The sequence below is a fragment of the Oncorhynchus tshawytscha genome, linkage group LG03 (genome assembly GCF_018296145.1).
Source record: "Oncorhynchus tshawytscha isolate Ot180627B linkage group LG03, Otsh_v2.0, whole genome shotgun sequence".
NCBI classification, from domain to species: domain Eukaryota; kingdom Metazoa; phylum Chordata; class Actinopteri; order Salmoniformes; family Salmonidae; genus Oncorhynchus; species Oncorhynchus tshawytscha.
In genome coordinates, this window is record NC_056431.1 from 49,643,666 (window position 1) to 49,665,528 (window position 21,863).

At 45.9% G+C, this 21,863-nt stretch overlaps 1 protein-coding gene across 3 annotated transcripts in view; it reads right to left on the minus strand.

The window, feature by feature from the left end:
• Nucleotides 1-3,208: 3,208 nt before the first annotated feature.
• LOC112238016 (pleckstrin homology domain containing, family M, member 3) overlaps nt 3,209-21,863 on the minus strand; it is a 49,147-nt gene continuing 30,492 nt past the window's right edge. Inside the window, exons 7-9 of one of the 3 annotated variants that reach the window (XM_024406614.2) lie at nt 15,787-15,850; nt 6,666-6,823; nt 3,209-3,450 (exon numbers count right to left, since the gene is read on the minus strand). In XM_024406614.2, coding sequence (XP_024262382.1) covers nt 3,288-3,450; nt 6,666-6,823; nt 15,787-15,850 — 385 coding nt within the window. In that variant the 3' untranslated portion in view covers nt 3,209-3,287. Of the gene's footprint in view, nt 3,451-6,665; nt 6,824-15,786; nt 15,851-20,904; nt 21,833-21,863 lie in introns of those variants that run through there. The other 2 variants (XR_002951540.2, XM_024406622.2) reach the window with 2 other exon arrangements.

The window sequence follows — 21,863 nt, forward strand, 5'->3', positions numbered from 1 at the left end:
AGTAGACACCTTTATTCAAGCAACAGTGACCATCGGTTTTGGATCTCTTGTATACAATGAAAAACAGAAACATGGCTTCTTACTACATGGGCATCTGAGGCATTTTGATGATTAAAGATGGAAGCCCACACTTCTCACACAAACTACATTATCGGCTGTAACAGGATTGGCTTTCATTTTAAGGCAGGCGAAAAGACACTCAATAAATAACATGAATGAATTGGTCAGAACAGGTCATTATAATTCACACAAAAAAACAAGCGATTGATTTACTGGACATAATAGCATACAACCCCAAACATTACAACAGCAAAATAATTGATAGTGCAAAATGTCAAAATACTGAAAACCAAATGATAATGTAGCTGCATTTAAAAAAGCACTACCACTTAGCTAGCTGTTATCTTGCTCTTGTCCAGGGCATTAGAGCTGCTTGGTAACACTGGCTCAGTGTTAGCAGGCCACACAAACAGCCTGAAGCAGAGTTAGCTGTTATCCAGCTTTCTATCAAGCCTTTTTCCAGAAGGTGATATGACTTGTAACTTCAAATGTAAACCATACATACTTACATACAAATACATTAATACATAAACAAACTGAAACTTGGATGAGCAGCTTAAGGAGTACTAAGGCCCTTTCAGGAGAGATGAGACAAAATGGGAAGAAATGTGGAAAGTGATAAACAAAGACATTCTAGTGAAAGCAGAATCTGAATATAAAGGCCCAGCTGCATAAGGAAGACACGACTCTAGCTAAAGCTTCTGTCTTGTAAGGTTTTGTACGATTAAAGCACAGTACCTCAGAAAGCAGGAGAAGAAAGAGAGGAGAGGAAAAGGCAACAATGCAGAGAAAACATGTTATTGCCCAAGTAGAGTTCAAGTAATGGAAAAAGGGGATCCAAAAGCACACCTACAGTACACACACTGGGGCTCTCACACCTACAGTACACACACTGGGGCTCTCACACCTACAGTACACACACTGGGGCTCTCACACATACAGTACACACACGGGGCTCTCACACATACAGTACACACACTGGGGCTCTCACACATACAGTACACACACGGGGGCTCTCACACATACAGTACACACACTGGGGCTCTCACACCTACAGTACACACACTGGGGCTCTCACACCTACAGTACACACACTGGGGCTCTCACACCTACAGTACACACACTGGGGCTCTCACACCTACAGTACACACACTGGGGCTCTCACACCTACAGTACACACACTGGGGCTCTCACACCTACAGTACACACACTGGGGCTCTCACACCTACAGTACACACACTGGGGCTCTCACACCTACAGTACACACACTGGGGCTCTCACACCTACAGTACACACACGGGGGCTCTCACACCTACAGTACACACACTGGGGCTCTCACACATACAGTACACACACTGGGGCTCTCACACATACAGTACACACACTGGGGCTCTCACACCTACAGTACACACACGGGGCTCTCACACATACAGTACACACACTGGGGCTCTCACACCTACAGTACACACACTGGGGCTCTCACACATACAGTACACACACTGGGGCTCTCACACCTACAGTACACACACTGGGGCTCTCACACATACAGCACACACACGGGGCTCTCACACATACAGTACACACACTGGGGCTCTCACACATACAGTACACACACTGGGGCTCTCACACATACAGTACACACACTGGGGCTCTCACACATACAGTACACACACTGGGGCTCTCACACATACAGTACACACACCTACAGTACACACACTGGGGTTCTCACACATACAGTACACACACTGGGGCTCTCACACATACAGTACACACACTGGGGCTCTCACACATACAGTACACACACGGGGGCTCTCACACATACAGTACACACACTGGGGCTCTCATCCTCCACCGCCAGTCCTTTGAGCTTAGACCAGTCACACCACTGGGAGTCATAGACACCCCTCACCAAATCTCTCTCTCTCTCTCTTATATATATATATAGCTCTAGAGTGAGAGCAGTAGAATGAGTCCCTGCTCCTGTGGGTTATATATATATGGCTCCAGAGTCATAGCAGTAGAATGAGTCCCTGCTCCTGTGGGTTTGAGATGGCTTGCGTTACATAACTAAGCCCTGCATGGTCTTTTCCATGGACTGTAATTTGGGCCCTCTGTGGCTGAGGCCTGGAGATGTAGAGCTGACCTGATGGAGCCTTTCCCACGGAGTATGATGGAGACAGGCAATACATCCACCAGCCTCTAGCGCCATAGGACAGCAGTAGGGAGTAGTTGCCCCTATCACGCTCAAGGAAAAAGTATACATGATAAGATGATCTGCGATTTGAACATTACTATGACTCAATCTCATTCTGGTTTCAAGTGTGTCTTGATCATAATAAGCGTCCCCCACTTGGACCCTCCTATTGAATATGTCTGGATAAAGGTTGGTTGGTTAGAGGGGCTCTAAGAGCTAATAGGTGAGTTAAATAAGCAAACTCATCCTTAAATACAGTGGCTACTAACCCAGTCTGTGGCTTGACATCCTAATGAACATGCATAAATAGTGCAAAAACATGTGAAGGGGGGGATAAAGAGAGAGTGAAGGGCAGAGGGACAGCGTGGTGAAGTAGGGACATGTAGAGTTCAGATATATAGTCAAAATATATAGCGAGTTGCGACATCACACCAACAGAGTCCAAATATAGGCTATAGATATAGGCTATAGTGACATCACACCAACAGCATATTAGTTTCAGCTTGTAGGTTGGTCACTGATGTCGGAAATATACATTTCCAGATGTGTGTGTGTGTGTGTGTGTGTGCGACTGTGTCCAGAAAGTCAAGAGGACGCATTACTGCTGTTGAGTCAGCATAGTCCCTCTCCCTTTATTTGTGTTGTCTGTGTTTGTGTGCGTGTGTGTGCGTGTTTCTGTGTTTGTGTGTGTGTGCAGCACTATGAAGATAGCACATAGCAGAGAGGCTAAGAGGCAGAGCAGTTCCTCTCCGGTGGGTGTTGCGTTGGGATCCATCTCTTCCAGGTGAGAGTGACGTCAGCGTAGCTCACAAAGCAGGTGTGTGTGAGAGAGCATAACCCTTTCTTAGTCATCAACACTCGCACTGTGTATCCTGGCCGGCTCACACACACAAACACACATGCTTCCATTGACTTTGGTGAGAGTAGCTCTGTGGAGTGGCACCGCTGTTTCAATCTGTGTGTGTGTGTGTGTGTGTGTGTGTGTGTGTGTGTGTGTGTCTGCGTGTGATCTCCGGGTGTTGGGTATTTGTGATCAGGTGTACTGGTAAGGCAGTGTGACGCAGCCTGGTGTATCGTCGTCAGGGCTCCAGAAAGACGAGGCTCTCTTATGGTGGAGCTCTCTGTGTACGCAGCGTGGACACGGCTGGGCCTTCTGATGACACTCTGTATGGAACACCGCTCCACAACCATCACATCTGGACACATACAGACCAAGCACAGAGTCACAAACATCAATACAACACAAATCTGAAGGGTGGGGAAAAAGCATATTAGTTTCAGCTTGTAGGTTGGTCACTGATGTCGGAAATGTATGAGCTGGATGAGCTCGAAATATACATTTCCAGATATACATTTCCAGATGAACACATCACTGTACTAAAAGACTGGATAAACATTAGTTTCACCCAGCCCTGTCCAGCCCCGTCTGGAAGATTCATCACGTTACCACCCTCCCAGGTATCTGTTGGACAGGACAGCATTATACACAGGTGGCAGTATCTAGCGATCTGCTAAGCATACAGTGGGGCAAAAAATTATTTAGTCAGCCACCAATTGTGCAAGTTCTCCCACTTAAAAAGATGAGAGAGGCCTGTAATTTTCATCATAGGTACACTTCAACTATGACAGACAAAATGAGAAAAAAAAATGAAATTAAAAAAATTAATTTGCAAATTATGGTGGAAAGTAAGCATTTGGTCACCTACAAACAAGCAAGATTTCTGGCTCTCACAGACCTGTAACTTCTTCTTTAAGAGGCTCCTCTGTCCTCCACTCATTACCTGTATTAATGGCACCTGTTTGAAATTGTTATCAGTATAAAAGACACCTGTCCACAACCTCAAACAGTCACACTCCAAACCCCACTATGGCCAAAACTAAAGAGCTGTCAAAGGACACCAGAAACAAAATTGTAGACCTGCACCAGGCTGGGAAGACTGAATCTGCAATAGGTAAGCAGCTTGGTTTGAAGAAATCAACTGTGGGAGCAATTATTAGGAAATGGAAGACATACAAGACCACTGATAATCTCCCTCGATCTGGGGCTCCACGCAAGATCTCACCCCGTGGGGTCAAAATGATCATAAGAATGGTGAGCAAAAATCCCAGAACCACACGGGGGGGACCTAGTGAATGACATGCAGAGATCTGGGACCAAAGTAACAAAGCCTACCATCAGTAACACACTACGCCGCCAGGGACTCAAATCCTGCAGTGCGAGACGTGTCCTCCTGCTTAAGCCAGTACATGTCCAGGCCCGTCTGAAGTTTGCTAGAGAGCATTTGGATGATCCAGAAGAAGATTGGGAGAATGTCATATGGTCAGATAAAACCAAAATGTAACTTTTTTGTAAAAACTCAACTTGTCGTGTTTGGAGGACAAAGAATGCTGAGTTGCATCCAAAGAACACCATAGCTACTGTGAAGCATGGGGGTGGAAACATCATGCTTTGGGGCTGTTTTTCTGCAAAGGGACCAGGACGACTGATCCGTGTAAAGGAAAGAATGAATGGGGCCATGTATCGTGAGATTTTGAGTGAAAACCTCCTTCCATCAGCAAGGGCATTGAAGATGAAACGTGGCTGGGTCTTTCAGCATGACAATGATCCCAAACACACCGCCCGGGCAACGAAGGAGTGGCTTCGTAAGAAGCATTTCAAGGTCCTGGAATTGCCTAGCCAGTCTCCAGATCTCAACCCCATAGAAAATCTTTGGAGGGAGTTGAAAGTCCGTGTTGCCCAGCAACAGCTCCAAAACATCACTGCTCTAGAGGAGATCTGCATGGAGGAATGGGCCAAAATACCAGCAACAGTGTGTTAAAAACTTGTGAAGACTTACAGAAAACGTTTGATCTCTGTCATTGCCAACAAAGGGTATATAACAAAGTATTGAGATAAACTTTGGTTATTGACCAAATACTTATTTTCCACCATAATTTGCAAATAAATTCATTAAAAATCCTACAATGTGATTTTCTGGATGTTTTATTATCATTTTGTCTGTCATAGTTGAAGTGTACCTATGATGAAAATTACAGGCCTCTCTCATCTTGTTAAGTGGGAGAACTTGACTAAATACATTTTTGCCCCACTGTATGTATAGAAGATAAGACGAGAGAAACCTTGTTCAGCATCCACTTAACTAGGCTACACAGTTCACCTTAAAACTTCTGGAACATAGAATGTGAAAGCATTTACTTTGCCTGAAAATAAATACATTTGTAGTGACATTTAGAAGGTAAAAAAAGAAGAAGAAGACCATAAATTGGAACAAACAATGTAGAACATGTTTCAGAAATGATTATGGAATGCATCCGACACAACATACTCATAGCCACTCGAATCAAAATGGGGCACCGGTCCCAAAGAATCCAATTGTTCACCTGTTGATGATTAACAGAGTCTATATGGCAGTCTAACGAACTGAGTGTCCCAGGCTATGTCATGGATGAGGTGGTAAAGCTGATGCAACCAGGAAAGGAGCAGGTCCTACTCTCGGGGGCCAAAGTCTGACTAAGCTGTTACTCTTACTACAGTATAACTGGTTTACTATCACTATCAGTTAACGTGATCCTTCCTTGCCAAGGGCAATAAACCCTGGTCAAAGGTTCAGGTGTGCCATCCAGCCTGATAGTGAAGGGTGTGTGTGTGTACCAAGCAATTAAATCATTAGCTCTAGTCTACAGCATCTTCTGTAAGCTGAAGAAACAGCATAACATTTATGTGGGGAGTCGATACCTTTAAAGCTAGTTGAGCACAGATGAATATATATCATATATTCACTTCGGCAAAGATTGTAACTGACACGCGCACACGCACACACACACACACACCTCTGCTACTCATGGCCCTGCCTTCAGAGGCTCTCCGTTAACCCAGGAGAGATGTGTGAGCTGAGGCAGCAGAGATCAATAATTTAAGAGTGTGTGGACAGACTAGACATTAATGAATGTTTTATCTGCCTGTCTCGCTCTCGGGCTTCTGGCCAAGAGCAGCACAGCCACGTCTGGCGATCTCTCCTCTGTCCTCTTCTGTGTCCTCTCTTCTCCTCCACCATCCTCTTCCTGTAAAAGAGAGGATCTTCTTTCCTCCTCTTCTCCCCCTTCCTGTCTTGTTCTCTTCAAAGTGAATGAAACCTCCCTGAGGTGAGAGAGGGCCATTCCTTAACAGTGACATGTCATAAGGCTCAGGCAGAGGGAGACAAGGACAGGAACAGGGACGGAGCAAGGCACTATGGGGATGACCTGTTCCTCTCCAGCAGGACACCATGTTCTCCCTGTCACCCGTGTCACCCGTGCCATCACGCAAGTCGCTGATCTAACATCCGTTTTCTCTGCTACCCTGAATAGTTAAAAAGGTTAAGATTGTTGAAGTATTGAGCTGATCCTATATCTGCGCATGAAGGGGCCTCACCTCTTAGTGGCGCTCTCCTGGAAGGGATAGATGACCTGTCCGTTCTGACACATCTCACAGATGAAGCCCTTCTCTCTGCACTGGCTGCAGCTGAAGACGTGGGAACTGGCAAACTTAATCACCTTGGAGAGAAAGGGGGCCAGCTTCCCATCAATCACCTGTAGAGAGAGAGAGAGAGGTAGGCAAGGAAGGAGATGGAGATAGACAAGAGAGAGAGAGAGAGTGGTAGGGAAGGAAGGAGATGAAGATAGACGAGAGAGAGAGAGAGAGAGAGAGAGAGAGAGAGAGAAGGAAAAAAGGGAATAATGGCCAGCTTCCCAAGAAGTGAAATAAAATGTACTTTCCAAAACATTCTCTTCCTCATTCTCCACGATAGAATTCAAATTCAACATTTTCAACATTTTCATTCTAATTCAACCATTCTATTTCCCATCTATAAGAATGTACTGCTGTAATATATTCTACTATACAGAGAGAAGACAGCAGAATTTTCCCTGTGAGGATAAACACTTTTAATACAGGTCCCATTGGGAGCCACTGCAGCGCAGCACATAGAGGAGATGGACAAGAGTTCACGTCAGGAATTCACATCGGGAATTTACATCAAAACTAATGAAGGCCCTGGGAGAAAGGCTGGCTGGAGAGGCCTGGGGGGCGGGGGGAATTCCTTTTTTTGGGGGCCGTTTTAGCAAAAAATGATATGTGAATGCCGGTGGGCGAGTAGTTAAAAACCGGCAGGGCCTTTGATTGGTGAGGGCCTGGTAGAGAGCATTGTGGCTCTGTTGAATGGGGCTGGGGAAGGGAACGGGCCTGAGTGGACCTCCAGAGAACACTGAGGGAGGCTGAGGGGGCAGAGACAAGTGGCTACACCTGGCAGCGCTGGGGCTGCACCAATTAAGGCCTGCCAGGCATTCTTCAGCCTGGAGGAGAGAAGAGAAGGAGAAAAGACGAGAGAGAGGGAGAGGGGGACAGAGGGAAGGAGAGGCTGAAGAAGGAGGATGGGGGTGAGGAGGGGGGCTGAAGGTGAAAGGAGAACGAAGAAAGGAGAGGAGACCACCCCGACCCCCACTCCTACACACGCACGCACGCACATGCATACATACACACAATGGATGGATAACTGAAAAGGTGCTCTGCAGGGGAGGGGGACGTTATGTCTGTATGGTTTGGACAGAGAATGAGAGATTACATCATGTAATACTAACTGGTCTACAACAGCTCATGACTAACTACCTAGAGAATGGGCGACAACCAGGAACAGTCCTAATAACTCCTCAAGCAGTGGCTGAAAACGCACCACACCTCCATCTTTCCATCCCTCCATCTTTCCATCCCTCCAGCCCGGAGGCTGTGGCAACCCCAGTCTGGGAGAGCTACAACACTGTGAATAATGCTGTCTAGCATGGTGACATGAGCCAGGCTGTAGCCCAGCAATCAAAGGCTGTGTGTAGTGTGGAGCAGTGAGGCAGAGCAGCCAGTCAGTGAGTCAGCCAGCAATCCAGAGAGCCAGTCAGGCAGAGCAGCCTGCCAGCCAGCCAGGCAGTGTTCCCCATCCCCTAGCCAAGCCCAACCCAGATGATATATGCCACCCCTGATCAATGCTGACACCAGGGGTAATTAAGACACAACTGGCAACACACCACACTGGGTTCTGACTGGGACTGATGCTCAGTGGACAAGGAGAGAGGGAGATGAAGGGAAACAGAGGGAGGGAGAGAGGAGGGAAAGGGACAGAGCAAAGGCAAAAGTTGCAGAGGGAGAGTGTGAGGAAGTGAGAGAGATAGAGAGAGTTGGAATTGAAGGGAGAGAAAGGGCAGGAGAAGTGTGAATGGGAGATGCTTTAGCGGGAAAAAAGCAGAAAATGGCAGTAGCCCCAGGTTTCCCTTTCTTTGCCAACCAGGTGGAAACATTCTCCTCAGAGAAGTGAAACCACACCTACAGCCGGTCTGAGGGAGGGGTGCAGACAGAGCGGGGAAGAGAGGGGCTACCATTCGTTTGTCCTGCCTGCAGCTGCCTTCCTTCGCTGCAGTGTCATTGTGAATGTTCCTGGAACACCAGCCACAGCATTCCCCCCCCCTCCTTCCACCAACACCCCTCAATCAAATCCTCCTCACCCCCCACCCCTCATAAAGTCACACCCATCTGGCCCTGTCCCGTGCGGGGGGCTTTGTGGTCCAAACGGCTTAATCCCCTAAAACCTCTGTTTAACACCCGCTACGTTATCCCTCTCTAGTGTTCCCCTGATGAAGGCCGGGCCTCCATTAGTGATGCTCAGAAAGCCACCCGGATTACACACATAAAGACAGGGTGAGCTCTGTTTGGATAACACCCCTCTCACCAAACAGGATTACTACCAGCCCCAGTGTGTGTGTGTGTGTGTGTGTGTGTAAGACGTGTAGTGGGGAGTGTGATTATGGATGAGAGCGAGTGAGAGATAGAGAGAATGTCCATGTATGTCTGTGTGGGACTGAGAGGCAGCAGTGTTTAAGCTTTAAAAAAAAATTACATTCAGAAATATATGCAACTTTTGAGTTTAAAATCAATATCTTATAGTTCAGAAAACGCTGAAAAATTACCATTTACCCAACAGCTCTCAAGATGACCAACATGCCCCTATTCCGATGAGCGTGAAAGTGTAAGGGCATACATGCCTAATGCCTGTGTCTATGCCTGTATCTGGGCTCAACTAGGAAGTCCTTGTGTCTTCGTCAGTGTGGCTACTAGATAGCCTGTGGTGTGCTTAAGTTGTATGCCAGGGTGTCAGTGTGGCTACTAGATAGTCTGTGGTGTGCTTAAGTTGTTGCCAGGGTGTCAGTGTGGCTACTAGATAGCCTGTGGTGTGCTTAAGTTGTATGCCAGGGTGTCAGTGTGGCTACTAGATAGCCTGTGGTGTGCTTAATTGTATGCCAGGGTGTCAGTGTGGCTACTAGATAGTCTATGGTGTGCTTAAGTTGTATGCCAGGGTGTCAGTGTGGCTACTAGATAGCCTGTGGTGTGCTTAAGTTGTATGCCAGGGTGTCAGTGTGGCTACTAGATAGCCTGTGGTGTGCTTAAGTTGTATGCCAGGGTGTCAGTGTGGCTACTAGATAGCCTGTGGTGTGCTTAAGTTGTATGCCAGGATGTCAGTGTGGCTACTAGATAGCCTGTGGTGTGCTTAAGTTGTATGCCAGGGTGTCAGTGTGGCTACTAGATAGTCTATGGTGTGCTTAAGTTGTATGCCAGGATGTCAGTGTGGCTACTAGATAGTCTGTGGTGTGCTTAAGTTGTATGCCAGGATGTCAGTGTGGCTACTAGATAGTCTGTGGTGTGCTTAAGTTGTATGCCAGGATGTCAGTGTGGCTACTAGATAGCCTGTGGTGTGCTTAAGTTGTATGCCAGGGTGTCAGTGTGGCTACTAGATAGTCTGTGGTGTGCTTAAGTTGTATGCCAGGATGTCAGTGTGGCTACTAGATAGCCTGTGGTGTGCTTAAGTTGTATGCCAGGATGTCAGTGTGGCTACTAGATAGCCTGTGGTGTGCTTAAGTTGTATGCCAGGATGTCAGTGTGGCTACTAGATAGTCTGTGGTGTGCTTAAGTTGTATGCCAGGATGTCAGTGTGGCTACTAGATAGCCTGTGGTGTGCTTAAGTTGTATGCCAGGGTGTCAGTGTGGCTACTAGATAGCCTGTGGTGTGCTTAAGTTGTATGCCAGGGTGTCAGTGTGGCTACTAGATAGTCTGTGGTGTGCTTAAGTTGTATGCCAGGGTGTCAGTGTGGCTACTAGATAGCCTGTGGTGTGCTTAAGTTGTATGCCATGGTGTCAGTGTGGCTACTAGATAGTCTGTGGTGTGCTTAAGTTGTATGCCAGGATGTCAGTGTGGCTACTAGATAGCCTGTGGTGTGCTTAAGTTGTATGCCAGGATGTCAGTGTGGCTACTAGATAGCCTGTGGTGTGCTTAAGTTGTATGCCAGGGTGTCAGTGTGGCTACTAGATAGTCTGTGGTGTGCTTAAGTTGTATGCCAGGGTGTCAGTGTGGCTACTAGATAGCCTGTGGTGTGCTTAAGTTGTATGCCAGGGTGTCAGTGTGGCTACTAGATAGTCTGTGGTGTGCTTAAGTTGTATGCCAGGGTGTCAGTGTGGCTACTAGATAGTCTGTGGTGTGCTTAAGTTGTATGCCAGGGTGTCAGTGTGGCTACTAGATAGCCTGTGGTGTGCTTAAGTTGTATGCCAGGGTGTCAGTGTGGCTACTAGATAGCCTGTGGTGTGCTTAAGTTGTATGCCAGGGTGTCAGTGTGGCTACTAGATAGTCTGTGGTGTGCTTAAGTTGTATGCCAGGGTGTCAGTGTGGCTACTAGATAGCCTGTGGTGTGCTTAAGTTGTATGCCAGGATGTCAGTGTGGCTACTAGATAGCCTGTGGTGTGCTTAAGTTGTATGCCAGGATGTCAGTGTGGCTACTAGATAGCCTGTGGTGTGCTTAAGTTGTATGCCAGGGTGTCAGTGTGGCTACTAGATCGTCTGTGGTGTGCTTAAGTTGTATGCCAGGGTGTCAGTGTGGCTACTAGATAGTCTGTGGTGTGCTTAAGTTGTATGCCAGGGTGTCAGTGTGGCTACTAGATAGTCTGTGGTGTGCTTAAGTTGTATGCCAGGATGTCAGTGTGGCTACTAGATAGTCTGTGGTGTGCTTAAGTTGTATGCCAGGGTGTCAGTGTGGCTACTAGATAGTCTGTGGTGTGCTTAAGTTGTATGCCAGGATGTCAGTGTGGCTACTAGATAGTCTGTGGTGTGCTTAAGTTGTATGCCAGGATGTCAGTGTGGCTACTAGATAGGCTGTGGTGTGCTTAAGTTGTATGCCAGGATGTCAGTGTGGCTACTAGATAGTCTGTGGTGTGCTTAAGTTGTATGCCAGGATGTCAGTGTGGGAATCTGCCCTATTGCACGTATGTGCGTGTCACCATGGCCACCGTGCAATCCGGGCCGGGCCGGGGCTGCTCAATGCCCCTTTGTCCCCTCCAGTTGTTTGTAGGTCGTTGGCAGGACTAGGACTGCTGCCCCGGTACACGACACACAATACAATTAGCATCTATATGGTACTTCTCAGTCCTCCAAAACAAGCCTATCTCCCCATCCCACTACTTTACAACTGGAAAAGCAAAAAAACATTTCAATGAAGCAACAAAAGGGCCAGTAGCCAAACAAGTCCAGCCTCTGGGCAGGCCCTGGGCAAACAAATATGGCCAACAGTCTGATGGTTTAAAGACAGAGGCTGCTCCAAATAGGACGCGTTTGTTGGGAGTTCAATAGCAAAGAGCCAAGTGCACTGCTGCTTTCTATGAAGGACTGGGTCTAGTCTATAACTAGCCAGGGAGAGACGGTTCAGTCTTCACTGATCTCGCTGGGCAACAATAAAAGCCAGGCTTGATGAAGGAGCTCTGATTATTCAGGAGAAATAAAAGAAACAGCTCGTTAATATGGAAAGCCAATTAAGAAGCTGTGAGAGAGAGAGAGAGAGAGAGAGAGAGAGAGAGAAAATATATGGGGAAATGTATACTTGGCAAATAGGTTCAGATATAGTTTATCAATTATGGGGAAAACAAATGCAGCCATCCATCAATTTATCATTGCTTATCACTGAATTGTTGAGCTGTTTGCAACTTTTAAAGCAGTTGTCAAGCCCCGAGTAAGTTGCCTATAGCAGCATGTCTGTAGTAGCATGTTGCGGTGTCCTCAACTTGAGGTAATCTTTAAGCCATCTATTAGAGTTTGTTTGACATGGGCATCATAACCTGTCTGAGTGTTGTGTGCAGTCCACTGGAGAATGTGACAGTGACACACGCAGACACCCAGAGAGAGAAAGAGAGACAGAGGGAGAGAGGGATAGAGAGAGGAGTGAGAGGGGATAGAAGTACAGAGCGATAGAGGGGGTAAAGCGGAGGAGAAAGGAGATAGAAGGATAGCAAAAGAGGGGGAAGAGAGAGACAGTGTCAGGGCAGGGGATGTAGGGAAGAATGGTGGACTGTCACACTCTTGTTTTTCTGCCTGTTGATTCTGAATGTGTGTAATTAGTGAACGGGCCAGGGGGAGAGGGGGACATGGAGGGAGCAGGGAAGGGGAGAAGAGGGCTATGGACTCTCCCTGGGTTGTTAAGAGAGGGGGGTCAGAGAAAGAGAGGGAGTGAGCGGTACACCACGACATGATCAAAAGTATATGGAGACCTGCTCGTCGAACATGTCATTCCAAAATCATGGGCATTAATATGGAGTTGGTCCCCCCTTTGCGGCTATCACAGCCTCTACTCCTCTGGGAAGGATATTCACTAGATGTTGGAACATTGCTGCGGGGACTTGATTCCATTCAGCCACAAGAGCATTAGTGAGGTTGGGCACTGATGGTGGGCGACTAGGCCTGGCTTCCAATTCATCCCAAAGATGTTTGATGGGGTTGAGGTCAGGGCTCTGTGCAGTCCAGTCAAGTTCTTCCACACAACGCTCTAGCGACTCCTTGTGGCAGGCCGGCGCATGCATGCTGACTTCGGTTGCCAGTTGTACGGTGTTTCCTCAGACACATTGGTGTGGCTGGCTTCCGGGTTAAGCGAACAGTGTGTCAAGAATCAGAGCGGCTTGGCAGGGTTGTGTTTCGGAGTTGCAGTGATGGAACAAGACCGTAACTACCAATTAGATATCACAAAATTGGGGAGAAAGAGGTAAAAAATACAAAACAATATCAAAATATTTAGACAAATATTCCACACCGATTTCGACAAACCATTTCTGTATGGACCTCGCTTTATGCACGGGGACATTGTCATGTCCAAACTGTTGCCACAAAGTTGGAAGCACAGAATTGTCAAGATTGTAATTTCATGCTGTAGCATTAAGATTTCCCTCCACTAAGGAGGAAGGGCTAAGGGGCCTAGCCCAAACCATGAAAACAGCCCAAGACAATTATTCCTCCTCCACCGAACTTTACAGTTGGCACTACTCAATGGGGCAGGTAGCGTACTCCTGGCATCTGCCAAACCCAGATTAGTCCGTCGGACTGCCAGATGGTGAAGCGTGATTGATCACTCCAGAGAACACGTTTCCACTGTTCCAGAGTCCAATGGTGGCGAGATCTCCAGCTGACACTTGGCATTGCGCATGGTGATCTTATGCTTGTGTGAGGATGCTCAGCCATGGAAACCCAGTCTATTGAAGCTCCCGACGAACAGTTCTTGTGCTGCAGATGATTTTTAAGCGCTACATGCTTCAGCACTCGGCGGTCCCTTTCTGTGGGCTTGTGAGGCCTACCACTTCGTGGCTGAGCCGTTGTTGTTCCTAGACGTTTCCACTTCACAATAACAGCACTTACAGTTGACCGGGGCAGCTCTAGCAGGGCAGAAATGTTCTGAACTGACTTGTTGGAAAGGTTGAAACTCACTGAGTTCTTCGGTAAGGTGATTCTACTGCCATTGTTTACCTATGGAGATTGCATGGCTCTGTGCTCGATTTTATACACCAAATCAACACATTTGAAGGGGTGTCCACATAGTTTTGTATATATAGTGTATATGGAATTGTTTTAAGAAGGTCATACCAAGGATAATTTTGCTATTTGATTTAGAATTTTAAGACACCTTGAAGCATAACAAAAAAAATGAGAAAACATTATTTGATGAAAAAAACTGCCATCAGCCCATACAAACGCACTCAATAACAGATTCCCTACATGGAACAACATATAGATGCATCCAATGCAAAAAACAGATATCTCTAGCTTAAACTGACTGAACGAATGACATTTGAATGACATTTTTTTTACACATAAACAAACGTTACAATAATTCACTGTGATAATTTAATTTTTGTTTAATTATGCTAATTCGATTGAATTTAGGGGGTTAATAAAGGGATACTTCGGGATTTTGTCAATGAGGCCCTTTATCTATATTTTGTCAATGAGGCCCTATTTGACCTAGATAGTTTGTATGTATGCATTGATATGTAGGCTACGTGTGCCTTTAATTTTTTTGTTACGCAGTCCTGTCTTTGAGCTGTTCTTGTCTATTGATGTTCTCCATTATGTCATTCTGTATTATGATTCATGTTTTTTGTGGACTCCAGGAAGAGTATGTGCTGCTTTTGCAACAGCAAATGGGGATCCTAATAAAATACCAAATATCTACTTCCCCAGAGTTAAGAGGGATGTTAGAAGTAGTTTTGTGAACCAATACTAACTAGCGTTAGCACAATGACTGGAAGTCTGTGGGTATCTGCTAGCATACACTAGTTAGCATCGGCTCGCATAAATACCTCTAACTTCCTTCATAGTGGACACAGAGACATAAAAATTCACCTGACTGGGGGAAGTAGATAAAGGACCTCATGGCTAAAATCCCAAAGTATCCTTTTAAACGTTGGAGGAAATGCATTCCTAGTGTATGAGGAATGTGTTTGCTGGCTTCATAAATGCTAACTTATTTTCAATCCCTTTAGCTTTGCTAGCTAGATTGCTGGCTAGTTAGAGAGGTTAGCTAGTTAGTTACAGTAGTTGGCTACTGTTGTGTTATTATCAGATTTAGCCTTTTCCATCGTTTTCAGAATGCATACAGGCATTTGAATATAGTGTGGGATAAGGGAATCCGGACACCATGTGGACATGGTAGACATATTTAAAATGTAGGTGTAGACCAGGGTTCCCCTACTGGTGGCCCTCATGTCAAATTTGTCCCACGAGTGGTTTTATTTGGCCCCCAAAGTTTAAGAAAATGTAATTTAATTTAAAAAAACATGAGGCTGTAAAAACACCAGGAAATCAGCTCCAAGTGATTTTAATTTTGGAATTCTGCTCCCAAGTATTCCCATGCATAATAGAGAGACACGTGATTGTAAACAAACGTAAGCAAGGTTTGAAATGATTATGTTTGAGTCAAATATTATATCCGTTTGTGCTTCTTGCAGTCAATTTGTAGTCTACAAATGATTTGTAATTATATTCCGTCTCACTGACCATCCCCTCAAGAAAAAAAATCTAGTTGATGATCCCTAGTGTAGAAGTATGCATGACATGTTCGTAATTCCATGATCAGAACTCCATGATCAGAAGACAAAAGCTGCATCAACTATCAAGTGTAGACATGGCCTAAAAGCAGCCTGTGTGTCTTACCTGCTGCAGGTCAGCCAGTGAGTACAGGTGGATGTGTTGCAGTAGGTATTCTCTGGGGAAGATCCTATGGGGAGAGAGAGAGCATTACATCAATGCAAAATGCATTAAAGAGGTCAATGGAAAGCAGACTGGAGAATAGAAGGAGGACATTGGATGGGTGCACATTTAACAAATCTGATCTAACAAAGTAGATATTTGTCAAATCCGTAATGATTGGTATAAGCAACAGACCCACAATGTGGTTACTAAAGTCCGATGTGTATCTATTTTGCTGTTTTCCCTGCATAACATTTAGAAATGGTCCTTTTTAAGGTTTAGAAGAAGTGACGGCTAAATGCTAACTCCCGTTCGTATAAGCTGGTAGCATAGCTAGCATCAAAAATTGGTGGTGGTAGTTAAGGACATAATGCAGTTGATTGGTTAAGGTGACATGAACATGTGTTGGGGTTAACATCCATACAAGCATTATACTCAGATTTCTACCTCAACATAGTGTGAAATACACAGGAATAATAGCCTAAATGTAGGCTAATTTTACTGGGGGGCAATGAGGATATTCTGAATCTTTCCCCGCACAGATCTTTTCCCCATGCATTTCCATGGCATTTCCATTGTTTTGGTCGAGTTAGATTGACTTCTTTACCGTATATATTCAATTATTGGAATATTTTCTTGGAACCATGACTTATATCCTTTCATAATATATAATAATACATACCATTTGACAGACACTTTGTGTAATTTTGTCTCGCACGCTTGAACTAAACTGACCGGTAACTTCAAAGTACACGTATGTAAATGTATAACACCGTTTAATGGTATTTCATATATTAAACGGTCCTAAACAATATCATAACCGCCATCGATAAAAGACAGTACTGTGCAGCCGTCTTCATTGACCTGGCAAAGGCTTTCGACTCTGTCAATCACCATATTCTTATCGGCAGACTCAACAGCCTTGGTTTCTCTAATGACTGCCTCGTCTGGTTCACTAACTACTTCTCAGATAGAGTTCAGTGTGACAAATCGGAGGGCCTGTTGTCCGGACCTCTGGCAGTCTCTATGGGGATGCCACAGGGTTCAATTCTCGGGCCGACTCTTTTCTCTGTATATATCAATGATGTCGCTCTTGCTGCGGGTGATTCTTTGATCCACCACAGATGATACCATTCTGTATACATCTGGCCCTTCTTTGGACACTGTGTAACAAACCTCCAAACGAGCTTCAACGCCATACAACACTCCTTCTGTGGCCTCCAACTGCTCTTAAATCAAGTAAAATTAAATGCATGCTTTCAACCGATCGTTGCCCGCATCCGCCCGCCCGACTAGCTTCACTACTCTGGATAGTTCTGACTAAGAATATGTGGACAACTATAAATACCTAGGTGTCTGGTTAGACTGTAAACTCTCCTTCCAGACTCACATTAAGCATCTCCAATCCAGAGTTAAATCTAGAATTGGCTTCCTATTTCGCAATGAAGCCTCCTTCACTCATGCTGCCAAACATAACCTCGTAAAACTGACCATCCTACCGATCCTTGATTTCCGCGATGTAATTTACAAAATAGCCTCCAACACTCTACTAAGCAAATTGGATGCAGTCTTTCACAGTGCCATCCGTTTTGTCACCAAAGGCCCATATGCTACCCACCACTGCGACCTGTATGTTCTCATTGGCTGGTCCTCACTACATATTCGTCGCCAAACCCACTGGCTCAAGGTCATCTATAAGTCTTTGCTAGGTAAGGCTCCGCTTTATCTCAGCTCACTGGTGACCATGGCAGCACCCACCCATAGCACACGCCCCAGCAGGTATATTTCACTGGTCATCCCCAAAGCCAACACCTCCTTTGGCCGCCTTTCCTTCCAGTTCTCTGCTGCCAATGACTGGAACGAATTGCAAAAATCACTGAAGTTGGAGACTTATATCTCCCTCACTAGCTTTAAGTGTCAGCTATCAGAGCAGCTTACAGATCACTGCACCTGTACACAGCCCATCTATAAATAGCCCATCCATCCAACCAACTACCTACCTCATCCCCATATTTGTTTTTCTGCTCTTTTGCACACTAGTATTTCTACTTGCACATCCTTATCTGCACATATATCACTCCAGTGTAAATTGCTAAATTGTAATTACTTCACCACTATTGGCCTATTTATTGCCTTACCTCCTTACTTCATTTGCACACACTGTATACAGATTCTTCTATTGTGTTATTGACTGCACTTTTGTTAATCCCATGTGTAACTCTGTGTTATTGCTTTTGTCACACTGCTTTGCTTGATCTTGGTAAGGTCGTGGTTGTAAATGAGAACTTGTTCTCAACTGGCCTACCTGGTTAAATAAAGGTGAAATTATTATTATTATTAATTACAGTATTACATACAGCATATTAAACATGAAAGTATATCCATACATCAACATGACAGTATCATACATGACAGAAAGGAGATTCTGCTTTCATGTTGAGATTCATTTAGGACGATAACAGAATGTACACCATGAGTCACGTCTCACACACACACGCCATGATCGCCTGTGTAACTGTGGCAACGAGTGGCCAAATTGCCCTGAAAATGGGGGTCAATTCAATAGAGTGGGAGCTGGGTTGGGGTGGCAGTGGAGGCTGGGGTTTAGGGGTTTAAAATCCCTCTGCCTTTATTACGAGGTGAAGCGGGGTACCCTCAATAATCTCTTCATCCTGCCTGTCTCGCTATTACAGTCCTCTCTACGCTCATCTGCTTGAACTAGATACACGCAAAAGTTAGCATACATACTCACATACACACACAGACAAACACACACACACACACACTCTCGCCCACGCTAGCTCACATTACAGCTCGAGGATCCACAAAGTGAGAGAGAGAGAGTGAGAGAGAGACAGACAGAGAGAGCGGGAGAGAGTAGAAGATGGAGAGGGGGAGATATGGGATCACATGGACAATTTGGGTGCACTCACTCTGTACTAGTAACAATGTGAAAAGAGACACACACACAACTCTAATGTGACTCATGAGAGTGGAGAGAGGCACACACATACACAGGTCTATGCAGGTTCTATGCCACGCCTTTATCTGAAGAGGGTTGCAATATCTATATAAATGATGTGGAATGTGTGTGTACATCAGTATTCTACACAGAGAGAGAGAGAGAGAGAGAGGAGACAGAGAGTGAGAGAGAGACAGCGAGAGAGAGAGTGAGAGAGAGACAGAGAAAGAGAGAGAGACAGAGAGAGAGAGAGAGAGAGAGACAGCAAGAGAGAGAGAGAGACAGCGAGAGAGAGAGAGACAGAGAGTGTGTGATCAAGCATGTATGAGTTAGCTCAGATATAGAGGCAGAGCGTGTGCGTGTATGCCCACAGACAGGCAGACTTTATGTGGTCATTGTGAGAGGCATGGCAAAGGTCCAGTCAGAGAGAGCAAAGCCCCATTCACACATCAGCCTCAGGCCTCATTAGACAGGCTTCATTACAGCACTAACCTGACACACACACAGGCTCAGAGGGCGGGCTATTTGTTTAGCTGAGGATGAATTCCCTTTTCATGTGTTTGTGGGAAGCTTTACAGTTAAGCGATAGCCAGGGAGGTGTGTGTGTAGCTTTCCAGTCAGTAAGAGATAGACAGGGAGTTGGGGGGACTGCCAGAGAGACTAGCCCCTACTGAGAGAGTGAAGCCAGCAGTCAAGAGGCTTTGTCCTAAACGTCACCATATTCCCTACATAGTGCATTACTTTTGATCAGAGCCCTATGGACCCTGGACAACAGTAGCGCACTTCATAGAGAATAGGGTACCATATGGAACGCAACCAGAGTCAGAACAACATAGAGCATACATACATACCAGACACACAGCTAGGGAATGTACAGTCCATGCCATAACTGACTAATCTAACTGCTACAGTACAGGGTTCAGCAGACGGACAACACCAGCTTTAATTGGAGGATATCAGTGTTATGTTCAAGGAAGCAGAAGCATAGGGTGTATGTCTACTGACAGACATATTTAGGGCAGACTACCTGCCTCTCACCCTGATTGCTGCAAAATATGTTTTGGCCATATGGCATGACAACCCACTATGGATCTTCATCTTCACCCACTTTTGTTCTACATTATAAAGAACATACCCCCGGAGAACTCCTTCCCAAAACAACAAATCACTGGAGAATCACTGGAAACATTGGCATCATAACTGTGATATGTAACCTGAGTGTTTAAGCCTACAAGAGACATCCAGTAGCCACCCAGTCTGCCGTGTGAATCCCTGTTAAATCCCCTGGTTTGTGTGATTGTCATTTTCTCAGGGGCCTGCCTGCCAGTCCACAAGGGCTGGACATTAACTCTCCTTCCCTCTCGAGTGTGGTCCACCAACACAGACAGTGTGGTAAAGAAGGCCCACCTGCGCCTCTTCAACCTCAGGAGGCTTAAGAAATTTGGCTTATCACCCAAAACCCTGACAAGCCTTTACAGATGCACAATTGAGAGCATCCTGTCGGGCTGTATCACAGCCTGGTATGGCAACTTCACCGCCCTCAACGGCAAGGCTCTCCAGAGGGTGGTGCGCTCTGCACCACTCATCACCAGGGGTAAAGTACCTGCCCTCCATGATACCTACAGCACCCGATGTCAGAAAGGCCATAAAGATCATCAAGGACAACAACTGCCTGAGCCACTGCCTGTTCACACTGCTACCAACCAGAAGGCGAGGTCAGTACAGGTGCATCAAAGCTGGGACCGAGAGACTGAAAAACAGCTTCTATCTCAAGGCCATTAGACTGCTATAGAGCAATCACTAACTCAGAGAGGCTGCTGCCTACATTGAGACCCAATCACTGGCCACTTTAAGAAATGGATCAATAGTCACTTTAAACAATGCCACTTTAATAATGTTAACACATCTTACATTACTCATATCACATGTATATACTGTATTTCACAGCATCTATTGCACCTTGCCTATGCCGCTCGGCCATCACTCATCCATATACTTATATGTACATATTCTCATTCACCCCTTTAGATTTGTGTGTATTAGGTAGTTGTTGGGGAAACGTTAGATTACTTGTTAGATATTACTGCACTGTCCAAAGTAGAAGCACAAGCATTTCGAAATTAACATCTGCTAACCATGTGTATGTGACCAATAACATTTTATTTGAAAACACACACACACACACACTCACTCACACACACACACAGTGTTGATTCTGCAGTGTTGACTCTTCCTGTGGGTATCAGCGCTGGCTCTGGCAGTAACCGACCAGCACACCCTGCTGGGGTAAGATCACAGCCAGTCAGTCAGTGTGTGGTTTGATAAGACTACAACTATTATATATTGAATACAACAGGTTCACTGTTTAATGGAGGTTATGACTTTGGCTTATGTGAATAGGAGATAAAGTGTTGTACACTGTAAACAGTATGGTGCATGCCTGTGTTCATATGTATGTGTGTAGACTATCCACACGTGCAGCGTTTCTGTGTGTCTGTGTATGTGGGGTACCCGTGGGGTTCAGAGGTGTGCGTTAGATCAGCGCAGACAGTGTGGGCCATGACAGCTCTCTCCCATCTCCCAGGGGTTGAGTATAAACACAGGGCAGGCTTCCTCCGAGCTCCCTAGCCCTTTAGCCTTGTCCAGGGCCATGGCAGGCCTATGGAGGGCCGATGGATGGCCGGGGGAAGGTTTTAGCGCCTCCGGCCTCATTAATCCTGTAGTGTTTTGAAGTGTGGGGCATTAGCCGCTGTGGGCTAATGGTGTAGCGGTAAACATGGGCCCCGGTGAGCGAGCATCGTTCCGGGGTCGCCACCACTGCCGTAAACATCCCAGCTAGATGAAGTTACACCCTCTTTCCGACAGCCAGATGGGATGGCTCTGAGGGCCCAGGGTGGGTGTGGAGGAGTAGGAGGGTCTCAGAGCCCCACCCTCTCTGTTGGTTTCTGTCAGTAGGTTACTTCAAACAGACCTCAGCACAGCAGAGACAGACATCAAAAGGACAGGTGAACCTGGGATGTCTGCAGTCTACACCAACCTACACACTCACTGTAGACACGGGACATAAACCTGCCAGTCA